The sequence below is a fragment of the Pteropus alecto genome, unplaced genomic scaffold, assembly GCF_000325575.1.
Source record: "Pteropus alecto unplaced genomic scaffold, ASM32557v1 scaffold177, whole genome shotgun sequence".
Classification (NCBI taxonomy): domain Eukaryota; kingdom Metazoa; phylum Chordata; class Mammalia; order Chiroptera; family Pteropodidae; genus Pteropus; species Pteropus alecto.
Window position 1 is genome coordinate 663,896 of NW_006442207.1, and position 16,544 is coordinate 680,439.

At 36.3% G+C, this 16,544-nt stretch overlaps 1 protein-coding gene and 2 non-coding genes across 3 annotated transcripts in view; all 3 read left to right on the forward strand.

The window, feature by feature from the left end:
* The window catches only part of EIF3A (eukaryotic translation initiation factor 3 subunit A), a 31,857-nt gene that overhangs the window by 14,149 nt on the left and 1,164 nt on the right, over positions 1–16,544 (forward strand). The window contains 16 exon segments of the mRNA XM_006920822.3: positions 927–1,031; positions 1,413–1,511; positions 2,591–2,707; positions 2,943–3,128; positions 3,788–4,135; positions 4,361–4,465; positions 4,547–4,660; positions 5,922–6,044; positions 6,577–6,730; positions 7,311–7,495; positions 10,953–11,041; positions 11,594–12,228; positions 12,231–12,392; positions 14,235–14,436; positions 15,260–15,441; positions 16,510–16,544. The exon segment at positions 16,510–16,544 is cut by the window's right edge and continues 1,164 nt beyond it. Of these exon segments, the coding sequence (XP_006920884.1) occupies positions 927–1,031; positions 1,413–1,511; positions 2,591–2,707; positions 2,943–3,128; positions 3,788–4,135; positions 4,361–4,465; positions 4,547–4,660; positions 5,922–6,044; positions 6,577–6,730; positions 7,311–7,495; positions 10,953–11,041; positions 11,594–12,228; positions 12,231–12,392; positions 14,235–14,436; positions 15,260–15,441; positions 16,510–16,544 (2,841 nt within the window).
* LOC112470191 lies at positions 1,148–1,278 on the forward strand. Its single transcript, XR_003042879.1, has one exon. It is a non-coding gene; the product is annotated as a small nucleolar RNA SNORA19 (small nucleolar RNA).
* Positions 2,151–2,281, forward strand: LOC112470190. The gene has a single exon (XR_003042878.1). It is a non-coding gene; the product is annotated as a small nucleolar RNA SNORA19 (small nucleolar RNA).

The window sequence follows — 16,544 nt, forward strand, 5'->3', positions numbered from 1 at the left end:
TCCTATACTTTTGGATTTTACTGTGTCCCTGCACTTGAACTGTCTTTGGGTTAGCAGTTCAAAGGTCTCATGCAGTACATATTCTAGGTTAAAGCACAGGTGAGATACAAGTTGCTTATGGGCAGTTTTTGGGTTTATAAAATAATGCCACTGTTTTGTTTCCTTTATAGGTAAGATTATGCAGGCAGTATCTTGATTGCGAAAGAAAGTTGAGTTCTGTTTAAATATAAACAATGTTATTAAACTAACAGTTTTTTAAAAGTACAAAGCATAAATGTAATTGGGTAAATTCTTAAAGGTTTTTTTCTAGTCATCACTTTCTAAAACCCCCAAGAATAGCTACTGTCCTGATTTATAACATCACAGATTTGCCTGTTTATGGATTTTATGAAATTTAAATTTCATATAAATGGAATTGTGAAATTCTTTTCCTAAGTGTTATATTTGTGACATTTCCTTGCGTTCAGTGTTACTGTTCACTGACCATTTTTGTGTATTACATGAACCTGGTTCCTGTTTTTCCTGAGTTTTTCTAGTTTGGGGCTATTAAGAACGATGGTGCCGTGATAAATTTTGTGGTTCAGTTATTTGTAAACTGGTATTTTACTTGTTATTGATAATAAATTAGATTATTTTGGCCATATGAGTTGTTTTTGGAAATATTTTATTGATGTTGTTTAGGGTTTTTATTTCTCTTTTAAGTTCTCGTGGGGCTTTTTATTATAGGAAGCTACATAATTTGGGGCGAGAGACACAACGTGATTGTCCTGGATTCTTCTTTGGTAAATTTAAAGGTTGAGGCTAGGCAATCTTTCAGTCATTTTCCAGATATCAAATTCTATATATTTTTTCAATTTATACTCAATTTAGAATCCCAGTTTGAAAATTTCCCTCAACAATTAAATCTTTTTTTTTGCTTACTGTAGGTCAGATTCAATGTACTACAATATGTTGTTCCAGAAGTGAAAGACCTTTACAATTGGCTCGAAGTAGAATTTAACCCGCTGAAACTCTGTGAGAGAGTGACAAAGGTAAGCCTTTGTGCTTAGGTTTTGGTGATACCACCATGTAGCCTGCCCTGTTGGCAGTTTTAGGTTGGTTGTGTTTCTGTTAAGAGAGAAACGTATGTCCTATGTATTTGAATTTAGTGCACATTTCATTGTCTTTTTTCTTTATCTCAAGAGAAAAGATATTTCTGATGTGCTAAATAAACTTTTGGAGGTAAATTAGCAGCACGACTAATTTTTAGCCATCGCTGTCAGTCACCTTCAGACAAGTATCAATAGCTTCACATCACATTTTGTATTTGGATTGCGATGTTTTCGTATGTTAAAATTGAAAAAGTTTTGCAGATGTTTTAGTATCTGTTACTTAGAAAGTATAATTTTTTTTCAATTTAATTGGTTTTTTAGGTTCTAAATTGGGTTAGGGACCAACCTGAAAAGGAACCAGAGTTGCAGCAGTATGTCCCACAGCTGCAAAACAATACCATACTCCGTCTTCTCCAGCAGGTAAAAATTTAAAAATGAATGTTATATGTAAGAACTGGAATTTCTCCTCTTGTTTTGATTGCAAAACTGAAAGATTTAGGAATGGCCTAGAATCTGGGAGCCTCCCCAGATTCTACTTCCTGTCCAAAATTAGTCTTATTATATCATGTAATCTGTAACTGCTTTTTTGTTGAAACACTGTCTTGGTGTGTTTTCCCTTGTTAGTAATGTAAGGGTCTGCCTTACTCTATTTAATCCCTGCATTTTTTTTCATTGTCTAAGGTTGCCATGATTTATTAATTCAGACTATTGATGGAAATCTTATTTCTAGGTTTTTGCTCTTAGAAAAACGTTGCAGTGGACATCTTTCATAATGTATCTTTCCATGTTTCTGTGACTTTCCGTAGCATAAGAAGTGGAATAAGTCAGAGTTTACACATTTAAACCTTTAATGGCTCCTGAAAAGATTCTGTTACTGGCCCCTCCTACCAGTAGTACATTAGAAAGCCTTTTCTCCTACTAACACTACGTATTACCAGTCTTTTAACATGTTTTAGTCTGATTTCTTATTTAGATTTGACTGTTAAAGATTTATAATACAGCTTAAATGTTCCTGTGTTGTCTTCCATTTGTTCCATTTGGGTGTTCATTTCAGCATTCATGCGCATTTCATTGACCTGCTTTCTCTTGTACGTGTGAGCAGTGTTATTTCTCATGTGCTATACAAGTGGTCGAAGGTTAATTAGCAGTATAACTTAAATAGTAATGCTGCCAGTCTCCTTCAGACAGATAATTCTATAAAAAACACTCAGATGAATTAGGTAAGTAGCAGGTCTTTATCTACAAATAAGTAACCATTTATTTTTGTTTGTTTTATGAAAGGATTTAAAAAGATTGTGTTTTAAAGCATAGGATTTGGGGTTGAGCGCTTTATTAGAATGGCTAGCTCTAGCAATGTACTGTTAACAGATACTTTGAACTTCAGTTTCTTTTCTCTGAAAAATGGGCATAATTTCTCTACTTCCCATGGTTGTCATGAGACTACACCTAAAAATGCTGAATAAATGATAGCTATTAGTAACCTTGTGTTTTTTATGCAGGTGGCACAAATTTATCAGAGCATTGAGTTTTCTCGTTTGACTTCTCTGGTTCCTTTTGTTGATGCTTTCCAACTGGAACGTGCCATAGTAGATGCAGCCAGACACTGCGACCTGCAGGTATGTGCGACACTGAGGTAGCAGGCCTTTGAGGACTAAAAACACATGTCCTTTGTTTCTCAGCTTTTAGTACAGTGGCACCGTTTTAAAGCTTTACTGAGTGGAATCTTTAGTTTTTGTATTTAACATTATTTTCTCAAATTCAGTTGAAATTTTTTATCAAAAGTCATTCGTGTGTAGAATGACTTCATATATGCATATAGATTTAACTGCCGATAATATTTAATTTTCAAAGGTTCGCATTGACCACACTTCTCGGACCCTTAGTTTTGGATCTGATTTGAATTACGCTACTCGAGAAGATGCTCCCCTTGGTCCTCATTTGCAAAGCATGCCTTCAGAACAGATAAGAAACCAGCTGACAGCCATGTCCTCAGTACTTGCAAAAGCACTTGAAGTCATTAAGCCAGCTCATATACTGGTACGCATCTTTGGGAGAAATGAACTACAGAATTTTTGAGGGGCCCTCATGCTGTGTCTCTCACAAAAAGGTTTGAAATGATGTCTAGGAGAAAGGATTTATTTTATTTTTCCTATTCAGTTATATTTGGTAGGTTTGATATTTTATCAGATGTCTTTATCAGGTATACAGATCATTGAGCTGACTTCCATGATGTAAAATAATAGACTACACAGGCAATATGAGTCCTGGGGGTACAACATGTGATGGCCCCTCAGATAGGGAGTACCATGACTGGGCTTTTCCTTTCTCCTTATGTTTCATTTGTTACGTGTTTTTAGGATTCCTCTTTAGCTTGAACACTTTAAAGTAGGTTTGTTGCAGAGAAAAGTTGACTTAGCAAATAAAGATTTTTCAGCTGTCATTGCTATTAAAGACTGTATAAATATCTAACCAACGTGTTGTATACCAGAAACTAATATAAAGTTTTAAAAAAAAGGTTATAGTAGTAGCACTGTAGCATTTAGTATTGGGAACTTAGTAGCTTAAATAATGTCATCTTCTGTTATTAAATGAAAACATATATAAAAGTAATTTATAAGAATTGTTTAGTAATTTTTTTGATGTCTACTATTATGGTATGTCAGCTTAAAATTTTTTTAATGCATTTGTTTTTGAAGCAAGAGAAAGAAGAACAGCATCAGTTGGCTGTTACTGCATACCTTAAAAATTCACGAAAAGAGCATCAGCGCATCCTGGCTCGCCGTCAGACAATTGAGGAAAGGAAAGAGCGACTTGAGAGTCTGAATATCCAGCGTGAGAAAGAAGAGTTGGAGCAAAGGGAAGCTGAACTCCAGAAAGTACGGAAGGCTGAAGAAGAGAGGCTACGACAGGAGGCAAAGGAGAGAGAGAAGGAGCGTATCTTACAGGAACACGAGCAAATCAAAAAGAAAACTGTTCGTGAGCGTTTGGAACAGATCAAGAAAACAGAACTGGGTGCCAAAGCATTCAAAGATATTGATATTGAAGTATGTAGCATATTGCTTATTAAACTTTTATCTGGATCTCTTAGCATAATCCTTTACCATATACTATTTTATTTTGGGTTATTTGGTTATTTTGGTACACATATTTTATTAAAATCTGAAGTAAGCATTAACATTTTTATATTGCGTTAGGATTTGATTCTAGAAGCAGTGCTCAATTATATTTCTTTTGTATCCTTATTAACGTGTGTGCATTTATATTTTCAGGACCTTGAAGAATTGGATCCAGATTTCATCATGGCTAAACAGGTTGAACAACTGGAGAAAGAAAAGAAAGAACTGCAAGAACGCCTGAAGAATCAAGAAAAGAAGGTAAAGGAAAGGATGGTAGACTTAACATGCCAAATTAAACAAGATTTTATTTAAAACTACATTTGTTTTCATGACATTCAGATCGACTATTTTGAAAGAGCTAAACGTTTGGAAGAAATCCCTTTGATAAAGAGTGCTTACGAAGAACAGAGAATTAAAGACATGGATCTGTGGGAACAACAAGAAGAAGAAAGAGTAAGTTTTTAATTGTAATATTTTTAGACTGTACACTATAATTAAATACTGTGCCAAAAGCGGGACCAGGGTTTCAAAATTGGTTTATTTTGCATTCTTTAGCCAGAAATGTTGCTTTAATGGCTGCATACTAACAGATTGGTGGACAGACAGAAATTTATACAGTAGAGGTTAAAAAAAAATGCAACTTGTAATATACAAAAGCTGAAAAGTCTGGTTTTTAAAAGCAGCTTTATGGAGATATAATTTACATGCCATGTAATTCATCTATATAAGGTAGACAATTGATAGTTTTTAGTATATTCACAGAATCGTTCAACCATCTAATTTTAGAACATACCCCAAAAGAAGCTTGGTACCCATTAGCTGTTACTCTGTGATTCCTTTGCACCACTTGGCTGTAGGCTGCCGCTGATCTTTTCTATTTGCCTATTTTGGATATTACATGTAAATGGAGTCATACAATATGCAGTATTTTGCGACTAAACGGTTCTTTCAGAGTTTCGTTAGTTTGTATTATGTGTACCTAATGATACGAAAGTAAAGGCTTGCAAGTGCTTGTAGTGGTCAAATTGGTAATAAAAAGAAAGTGATCTCATTCTGGTTAAAAAAGGTAACCACAGGCAGGAGACTGTATACATCTGTGGAGTCCTCAGTGAGAGAATGCAGCCCCTTCTTGATTCCATCAGACCGTTGTCATTCTGGGTCTAGTGTTGCCAACTCTTCTAATTTTTTTAGGAGTTGGAATTTTTGTGATAAGTCTCTACTGTATGAAATGAGGAAAAGTGCTGCAGACCAGATGAAATATATGATCTGCTGCAATCACTGCCCTGAAGCCTTCCATTTTTTCACTCGGAGCAAAAAAGGAAAAACCTTAAATCAGTAGTTCATTTTGCCTTAATCTCCAGTTGTTTTTAAGGAAGAAGTGCCTTTAATAATTCAACCATAGTGCTTATTACCATGAGCTATTTATTGTTTACCACATACATTATACTTTTTCCTTTACAAAATTTGCGGCACTATGAGTCTAAATAAAAACTTTCTTACGGATAGCCCAGGACTCTCTTATCCATCTCTGTCCCTGATTGCTTTCCTAGGGACCTGTTGGCACAAATGATAGTTACCTTCCATTATTGTGGCAAGATGGAAGCGTCAAAGGAGCTACTTGTATTCTTCATGAATATCTGTCAGGAATTTGGGGTAAATTAGTAATCAGATAATGAATGCTTTAGAAATTTAACTTTGTATTATGTATTTGCAGATTACTACTATGCAGCTAGAACGTGAAAAGGCTCTTGAACATAAGAATAGAATGTCACGAATGCTTGAAGACAGAGATTTATTTGTAATGCGACTCAAGGCAGCACGGCAGTCTGTTTATGAGGTGAGCTTATGACTTCAGAGAATGTTTATTGTTGAATATTTTGGCTTTTGCCTTAAGGGTTCTTCTTTAACACAGGACATTCTATCTTAAGCTAATATTTATAATGTTATTACTTATCATTCAGTAATACTTTAATAGAAAAATTTTTAAATATTCTCCAGGCTAAGTAGTCAGTCATCACTATATTCTGAAGGTAAAGGTGGACTGCATAAAATTTGCTGTCGATACAAGCTTTTGTTTACTGTTTGATTCAGAAAAAAATCAGTGTCCCGCTCTTCAGTTCTAATGTAATCATTTGATTTAGTGTGTGGTAGCAAACACACTTAATATTGTCAATAATTTAAATTTTTAGAAATCTGACAAGTGAGAACAACTTCAAGTTATTTGGAATCCTGATTTTTATACTAGAAGGTTGTTTTTTATGGTTCCAAGAAACTTGGAATGCTTTTGTAAACTTAAAACTTACTGCTTGTTTGTGGCTCTTCAAAAAAATCTGATCTTTTTCTTTTAAATTTGGGGTAACCAATTACAGGAAAAACTTAAACAGTTTGAAGAGCGATTAGCAGAAGAAAGGCATAATCGCTTGGAAGAACGTAAAAGGCAACGTAAAGAAGAACGCAGAATAACATACTATAGAGAAAAAGAAGAGGAGGAGCAGAGGAGAGCAGAAGAACAGATGCTCAAAGGTAACTAGCCCGAGATTGGAGGTAGGTAGATAACACAGGTTGTCGTTAGGTCAGTATACAGCGATCTCATTTAGACAGTAAAGGAACGAGGAATCAGGATCATCGGCTCATTAACTGCAACTAACTAGTTCTCAAGTTCTGAGGTCTTAGTTGTTTACAGTTCATTATATGTGAAGATGTTATGTCCTACCAGCTGATTTTCACATTTTTGGTGTTCTTTTAAAAACTGATACTGCCTTTTAAGTTTTTATCACTGTATTCTATGTAGTATTCAACATTTTTTGAGGAAGATATGCCAGATGAAACTGTCAAATACTTTATCTGGAATCCTAGATGCTCAGGAATTGGGAAGGGAGGGATTCCTAGTATCTCTTAAGTCATTACAAAGCTATAATGATGAGTGACATAATGCTTGTTTTCTCAAAAATCTTCTGCCCTTTAGCCGATTGTAAGCTGTTTTTAAATTCTTAAAAATAATTTGCTTCTACTCTGTGTTGCATGTTAAAACCCGCAAAGGAGACCTCGCACTAGGAGAAAGGTACGGGCAGGAGGCACACCTTTAACTTCATGTGTTCTTTAGAGCGTGAAGAGCGAGAGCGTGCTGAACGGGCAAAACGTGAGGAAGAGCTTCGAGAATATCAGGAGCGGGTCAAGAAGTTAGAAGAAGTAGAAAGGAAAAAACGCCAAAGGGAGTTGGAAATTGAAGAAAGGGAGCGTCGTAGAGAAGAAGAGAGAAGACTTGGTGATGATCCACTTTCTAGAAAGGTGAGTGTATAGACATTGTTTCCCCTGGTATGACATGTGTTTATCAACCAGTCCTCTTACAGGGTACATACGTGTCGGTGCATGTGTTGATGTCGGCCTTAGTGTTTTAAACTGGTTATATTTGCGTCTAAGTATTTATTTTTAATATTTAACTTGTCAAAAACTGACCTGTTTCCCCCTGTATCTTGTGTCTTTAATTTCCTCTCCTGACTGGTGGCACCGTTACTCAATCACAGTTTTGAATCTAAACCTCTCTTTTCTGTTTCTGCATTCCTACCTTAATTCATATTTTTCTTTTGCCTATATTACTTATCGGTTTTCTTACTATTTTTCCTGGTCATAATTTTCCCACAGCTTCAGACCTTTCTCTATGTTGTGACCTGCTTGATTTTTCAAAATGTATACCTGATCATTACACCTGCTCGTGGGTTTCAAACCTTTTTTGGTTGGTGCTCATTTCTTAGGGCCAAAGGTAAAAACATGCCTGAGCAGCCTGGAACTTTCATGTTTATTGCTCTTTTTCATTAGCTTCATATGTCACTTCATAAGTCACCTGCTTACTCTAGCCATTCCAAGCTGGTTTTATGCCTTATGTATCTGTGACATCTATCAGTATGCTCTTTGTTTTCCCTGGGATGTGCCCAGGCTGCCTTTTAAACAAAATGTTGGTTATTTTTTAAGGTAAGAAGTAATAAGTAACTGGAGTATTTGTCTGTCTTTTTCTCCACTGCTTTATCTGTATCAGACACTTACCTTTATTGAAGGAGCTGCTGCTACTAGTTACCTATGTTGTCTTCGGTTTGTTTTATAATGTATGTGGATAGACTTAGCTTTGTTACTCTTGTTGCTAATTTATGTTTTTACTTCATTCTCGGTGAATGTGGCCTGTATGGTTTCTAATTTTTTTAAATTCAATACATTTTTCTCTTGTGTCCTAAAACATGGTCAAATTTTATGAGTATTCCTTTTCTCTTGGGCGCAGAGTTGTGTGTATGTATGAAATCAGAGTTTTTGTTTCGTTTAATTTATGATAGCTTCATCTTACGAAGAAAGTGAGGTAACTTACCTATGTTTGCGAGTTTCTCTTAGTTTTTGCAAATCCACCTGTGTTTATCGTTTTGTGCATTTTTAACCTTTTGTTTCTGTTTTATGCCCTCTTCTCTTTCAGTTGGAGAGTCTTTAGTTTTAGCATGTTCACATTTAACATGGTAACAGATTTGTTTTATTCTTGACATTGGTTTGGAGCTTTTTATTTGCCCCCATATCCTGGCCATTTCTTCTTTTCTTTAAGCCACACTTAAGAACTTTGCTCCGTTCATTTTGTTTCTCTATTCTTTTAGTGATTACTATCAATGTTGTCCAAAATCCGTCTAAGCTTTAACAGTCAAAGTTTTGAATACTCTTCTGTCTCCAGAACAAAACAAAATTCTGAGCGTACCTGTATTTATTTTTTATTGCAATTAGCTGAATATTTTTGCCTCCAGAGCATTAAAGCAAGTATCTCTATTTAAGGACTCATTTAACAGTTTTGTAGTCATATTGGAAAACATGATTTAGTTTCAGGTATGTTCACGTATAATTTTTCCTCCTTTGTAGATACATTTTTTGTGTGTTTTATTTTAACTTTTTTCAACATATCTTTGTGTATGTTTCAAAAGAGGTTTTTATTTCAGTTTGGTTCATTGGTTCAGCCAGTTCAAAATCTTCCTCCCTCAGATAATTGGAGCCTGTGCGTCCCAGTACACAGTGGATGGGGTGGGTGGTTCTTGATAATTGTCTTGGTGTTGTTACTTCTGTAGACACTGTGTTACTCCTTGGAAACTTTAAAAATTTTTTCTATCCTTGGGGTAAAGGGAGTTAAAAAATTTCAACAGGACTATCTTTAGGCTCCTAAGTGAGTGGTCATCATTGTTCCATCCTTTTGGCTTATGTGCCCTTTCAGCCCAAGATTTAATTTACTTAGAGAAGATTGACTTTCCTTCATTTTGGGGACTTTTTTCTCTTTTTCTCTATTTTGGCCTTTCAAAGTTCTGTTATCTCTTTTTATGTTTTGCTGAACTCTTTTCACCTCTTTATCCTTTTGTAGTTGATACTCTGGGATTCCTGCTTAGTTTGTGTGTTTTATCAGCAGGGCCTATTCTGTTTGATCTATCAACTGACTTAATTTTTGGTGATATGTTAAGTTTTTAGAATTCTTTTTGTTGCTTTCATTTTAATTTATTTATTTTAAATTAAAAAGACATTTATAGAATCCATGAAGTGGTCCCCTCCATTACTCTATCACCCATCTGGCACTGCACACTGCCATTAAAATAATATCGACTATATATCCTATGCTATACTCTAAGTTCCCGTGACTGTTTGTAATTACAAATTTGTACTTCTTCATCTTTTCACCTTTTCTCTTTGTTTATTGGCTCTCACAGCCACCCCGAAAAATCTCTTTCGAGGTTTTGATATTTGTACTAAAACTTCTCATAACTTGAATTCTTTGTTGAGTTTAATTTGCAGGGTGAGTTTGCAAGGTGGGAGAAACTTGGTTTTCTTCCATTGAAGTGACCATAAGTTACATTGACAGTTGAGTTCATATTTCTTCCCATGTTCACTTGGACAAGTCTCTTAGAGCAGCTCCCATATTGAGAGATAGCCCAGAGTGAGTAGCTTTGATGGCAGATGACTTATCATCTGGCCATTCTTGTCCTTCACTGCTTCTTATTGCTAGTTGTTGGAGGTTTTTGTTGCCAAGACATTTTAAAATTTAAGTACAAGATTCTCTTCATCTACTTGGGATTATTGTTATTTTCAGCTTTGTTAGATTTTTATTATAGTCCTTCTACCGCACCCATCGACCTCGTTACATATTGTTCTTACTTTTCTTACGGCCTTGGGTTATGTTTGTAGGAGCAGTCAGGCTGTGTCAGGTGTGCACGATTAAAATTGTATGCATTGCCCCTTAGAATGGTTCTACCAGATTTACGTTTTCTTCACCCTAAGGATGTTGAGTAGCTCCCACTGCCTTTCCGTAATTTTTAACGACAGCGTAATATTTTGGAGAGGAAATTAACTATTAATTTGACCATCCTCATTAGACATTTACTTTGCTCTGCCTCTGTTTAGTAGACACAGATGTACATTTTGGGACATTAGGCTTTTTTTCACATAATCTCAAATGATAATTTCTAGGTCAAGAAAATCTGTAGACATTTTAATAATTCCAGTGGGATGCTGCCAGGATTGCTTTCAAGTGGTGTTTTATCAGTTTTTAAAGCCACCTACAACACGTGAGAATACCAGTTTCACTGTATTGTCAGTCTGATTTCAGGTTAAAAAAGAAACAGTTTTAAAATTTGTTTATGTTTAAGGACTTAAAATTATTTAATGTAAGTACAAAAACGTTTGAATGATAATACCAGTCTTTGTAATGAGTGTTGCGTCCCATTAACTTTGGTCAATGTAGGACTCTCGCTGGGGAGATAGAGATTCAGAAGGCACGTGGAGAAAAGGACCTGAAGTAGATTCTGAGTGGAGAAGAGGTCCTCCAGAGAAGTAAGTAGAGTTAAGGAAATTAGTACCAACTAATCAAAGGTCCTGTAAAGGCCTTACTAGTGGTTTTCTAATTTGGTTTCTTTTGTAGGCTTGGGAAAAGGAGAGCTGTGAAGAATTGTATGCGTGTCTATTAAATGTGTTTTATAGTTTACTCCAACACTGCTGTAATTACTGACTTTAACACATCTTGAGAAATACATGCTTCAGTTTTTTGAATTCCCTAATTGAATAATATTGAAGTTAGAGTAAGAATGAACAGTTCCATGACATATCTTTCTTTTTCTTTTAATTTCTTAAGTAGATCAAACCAGCCTTTAAAATGAAATTGCCAAGGTACTGGTAAAGTGCAGATAACCTTTTTAAGGCAGTTGTCTGCTTATTGGTTTATTTATTTATCCACTATTTTGGGTTTTGTGTTATATTTTTTATTAGAAGAACATTCTTTTAGGAGTAGGATTAATGGATTTACACTGAAATGATTGTTAAAAATGAGTGAAGTAATTTTGAAAAGGATCCTGCTTTTCTAAAAATGTTTGGTTTGCTGCTATGTAGGGAGTGGAGGCGTGGAGAAGGACGGGATGAGGAGAGGCCTCATAGAAGAGAAGAAGATCGCCCAAGACGTTTGGGGGAAGATGAAGAGAGAGATTCTTCTCTTAGACCCGATGATGATCGGATTCCCAGGCGCAGCATGGATGATGACAGAGGCCCTAGACGTGGTCCTGATGAAGATCGGTTCTCTCGCCGCGGGGCAGATGATGACCGGCCTTCCTGGCGTAGTGCAGATGATGACCGGCCTCCCCGACGTATTGGTGATGATGACAGGCCTCCTCGACGAATTGGCGATGATGACCGGCCTCCCAGACGAATTGGAGATGATGACCGGCCTCCCCGACGTATTGGCGATGATGACAGGCCTCCTCGACGTATTGGCGATGATGACAGGCCCCCCCGACGAATTGGAGATGATGACAGGCCTCCCCGACGAATTGGAGATGAAGATAGGGGAAGTTGGCGTCATGTGGATGATGACAGACCACCTAGACGAGGGCTGGATGAGGACAGAGGAAACTGGCGGACAACCGATGAGGACAGAGGACCAAGACGTGGGATGGATGAGGACCGGGGGCCGCGGCGAAGTGCTGATGATGACCGGGGTCCCAGGCGGAACATGGATGATGACCGGGGACCGATGATGAAAGAATTCCCAGGCGCAGTTCGGATGATGACAGGGGGCCTTGGAGAAACATGGATGATGACCGGATCTCAAGGCGGGCTGATGATGATCGGATTCCTAGCAGAAGGGGTGATGACTCAACAAGACCTGGTCTCTGGAGACCATTCGTCAAGCCAGGTAAAATTCTGGAATTCAGAAAACCATATTGGCTGCTTTATAGAATCCATTTGACATATTTACAAATAGAAAGTGAAATTTTTACATAAGCGAGTTGCCACTATTCCATAGATGATAGCAGGTTATTTCAAACAAGGGGTGTCTCATGGCTAATCACGTCTTGATTTTTTAAATAAAGTTGGTTTTCAACTGAAAAAATGAAATGTTAATGTAGCCCAATTTCTGTCATATGTACATTACTATTAGTTTTTAGATACACCGGTGTTTTATCTTTTTCCTGGAATATCTCTAGTGATTTTCATGTCAAAAGCTTGCTTTCAATATCCCATACAACAAATTGTGACTTAACCCCTTTTTCTGCTTTAGTGCTATGTGCTTTGTTTTCCTTTTACCTGTTGTCTGCTTTAAGAGTTTTTCTTCCTGTGTTCGTACCTTAAGTATCCATATTCTTCAGGTTCTGTCTTGGACTAGCCTCTTTGTAATAAATAGTGAAGAGCAAAATTTACTACACATTTGTCTGTACTCTTGCTAGCCGTGGGATTATGCTCATGGGAAGAGCTCATTGCCTTACTTTGTCAGTCTTAGGCCTGCTCATCTTTTCATACTTTATTATTCTTGAGCAATTGTATACAAGTGTGTGACATTTACCATATTCTCCAGATGACTTCTTTCCTTCCCTTCAGACCTGGTGTTTCCAACAGCACATCTCTACCTGGAAGTGTCACTGACCCTTCAAACTCAACTTACCAAAACTGAGCACGTGCGCACTCACACACATACTCTACACCCCTACACCTACACACCTGCTTCTCTTCAGGGGCACCACTGTTTATCTAATTATTTAGTTGTGGGCCATTTTAAACAATGAAATAACCAACCAAAAGCACAAAAATGCAAAAACATGGCACTAACTAGACCTCCAAAGGACACTTTTTTAAAATATGAAAGCTACAGCAAGATGACAGAGTGTTGTTTTTTTCGACCTTAGCTGAGACTCTGCTTGTCAGGCCACTCAAAACATTTTGCCATTTTGTGCATGTGTCTGTGAGTGACTGTAAAAGTTTTCAAGTATTAGTTTTGGAGGTACAAATAAATTTTAGCGTGTAGGCAAATATGAAATGTACATAGCTCAGAGCTATGGATAGGATTCTGAGTTAATATATGCAGAGTTTAGTGATGTGGCACATAGTAATATAAAGGCTAACAGCAATAATAATTATTAGCCTTATAGCTGTAATAAACTTTCATGAAATTTCTGTTCTGTCTTGGACTAGCCTCTTTGTGTGCATATACATAAATAAATAAAATGTTTCTAGATTTGGACATTCCATGGATAAGTGAGAGGTATTGGACAAGGTCAAAGGGTATATCCTTATTTCATAACTGCATTGGTGGTAAATGGTAGAGAGCAGGAATATGAAAGGAAGAGTTTTTGGTTACACAGGTTTTGAAAATGCTGCAAGATATAAATCAACTCATAAATGGGGCTTTGTCTCTCAAAGATATAGCTCCTGTCCCACACCCTTTTACGTTTTCTGCTTAAATGAATTGTTTACCAACAGAACAGATTTTATACCCCAGATCTCTGTCTGCATATGGGATACTCAGGCTATATAAGTTTCTTATATGTTCCTATATGTCAGAAAAACATGATAGGTAGTCAAATAGCTGGTAATTCTGTGAAATGAAGAAAATGGCTTTAATTTTTTTTTGAGGTTAGAATATCTTAATATTTAGAATGATGATGGAGTAATGTTGACATTAAGATTTCTATTCATAGTTGCCAATCTGTGTTTCTTGAATGGAATTTTTTTTTTTTTTTTGCTTTTTAAAAAAAAAAAGGTGGATGGAGAGAGAAAGAAAAAGCCAGAGAAGAGAGTTGGGGTCCACCTCGAGAATCAAGACCATCAGAAGATCGTGAATGGGATAGAGAAAAAGAGAGAGAGAGAGATGGTCAAGATCGTGATGAGAACGACAAAGACCCAGAGAGAGAAAGGGAGAGGGAGAGAGATGGAGAGCGAGAGGATCGCTTCAGACGACCAAGGTTTGATGTTCTAATTCACATCATTTGTGGAGTTAACATTTAGGATTTTCTTAATGTACTGTCTTGTGTATTCCTAATCATTTTTGAGAAATGGTACTTCTCCTTCCTCCCCCTACCCCAGATTATCTATTAGAATCATAATGTAGTGTTTTATGTTTGTTTTAATTTTAGAGATCATCTAATTGAACATTCCCTCTTAGCAAAATGAGAAAATGGGAGGTGTGGGCTGCGTGGCTGTGTATAGGTTGTGTAACTCTCTGGTAGTGGGGCAAGTCCAGGTATCTTTACCAATTTGCTACTTTTCCCCTGTGGTTTAGGTCAGTTTTATTGCCCTTAAATTATTAAAAGCCCTTTTGCTTTTATTAATGGTAGTAGTCCTAGCTTGTTTTCTTTGGCCAAAGTGGCTTCGTATTTATAGATCTAGATCATCTATGTTTAATAGTTTCTGCAGGAAGAAAAATGTTCTCTATCTGTAATGTCCATTATGGTAGCCAGCAGTCACATTTGGCTGTTACTATTTGGCATATGGTCAATGTAAATAAACTTTATTTATTAAAAGAAAAAAAATTTTTAAATTTATTTTTGTTAATAAATTTAGGTAGCCACATATGGGTAATGGCTACTGTGACAGACAGCATGGATCTAGATGTTCTTATTTGACTGCCACTCCTGAGGCATCAGATTGAGATCAGGTTATGAGTTCAAACTTTATCCCTGTTATATCCAAAAACTCTGAGCACCAACTTGGGGTGATATAGTCACTTATAATTACCCACATAGTCTACCAGCAGAACTTAGGATGTGTCTTTTTGAATCACTGCAGGGATGAGGGTGACTGGAGAAGAGGACCAGCCGAGGAAGCTTCAAGCTGGAGAGATTCAGGTCGCCGTGATGATAGGGATAGAGATGACCGTCGTCGTGAGAGAGATGATCGCCGTGATCTAAGAGAAAGACGAGATGACAGAGACCGCAGAGGGCCTCCTCTCAGATCAGAGCGCGAAGAAGGTATGGGCGGTCTGCACAGCTGCTGAACTATTGGAGAACCATGATTTCTGGGGAAATTTTGGATTTTATTGAATTTCCTCATAAGTTTGTATGAACAACAAAATTTAGATAGATGGTGGATATTTATTCAATTTAGAATTCATGGTTCTCATAAACTTAGTGGTTGCTCTGTGAAGTTAGCTTGTCTCAATTCAAAGTATAGTAGTAGACTGACTAAATTGGATAGTAAGCAAAATATATGTAGATAGTTTATTTTATGTAAATGAAACAATTTATTGGCTATTTAAAAGTAAGGTCATAGTAGATTACAAAGTATAAAACATTCTCTGAAATTGTAACAATTGAAACTTTAGTGAAAAAATACTTTTGGTGTTTTACATGATCGTTGCACTTAAGTAGTCTCAAAAGCTTCTAAATATTTCGTTAGTACACTGGATTATAAGGGAATTTCTTCTGTTATAGCCGTAATTAAAAATATTCTTATGGCTAATTAGTTGTTTAAAATGTCTTCAACAAGAACCAAAAATCCTTTTAATTTAAAATTTTTCCTTCAGCCAGATTTTCGTCTTAGTTTTTGTTTTTGTTAAAACAATTAGGACACTTCTCAGACCGATGATTTCTTGTTTGTAAATTTGATATCTCTAAGTCTGTATGTTGTTTTAAAGGTTTTGTCAGAAATTGTATCAAAACGGATAAAGGTATTTAGTTTTGATTGGTTTTTAATGGTGATTCTGTATTATCTTCAATACAGGATTTCTGAGTAATTTTGAGGCATTCCCTTTGCTGAAGTTCTGTTTAATCTGAGCCGATAGAATATAGTACAGAGTTACTCTTTTTCTGTTCTATAATTTTTTAATTTTTATTTTTCAATTAGAGTTGACATTCAATATTATTTGTTTCGGGTGTACAGCATAGTGGTTAGACATTTATATAATTTACACAGTGATCCCATTCCCTCCATATTCGTTTAGAATCCACCTGGCACTATGTACATAGTTACTACAGTATTATTGACTATATTTTCTATACTGTACTTCATGTCCATATTTTTTTTAATTCAACTTGTAGCAAGTTCTTGGAGACGTGCTGATGACAGGAAAGAT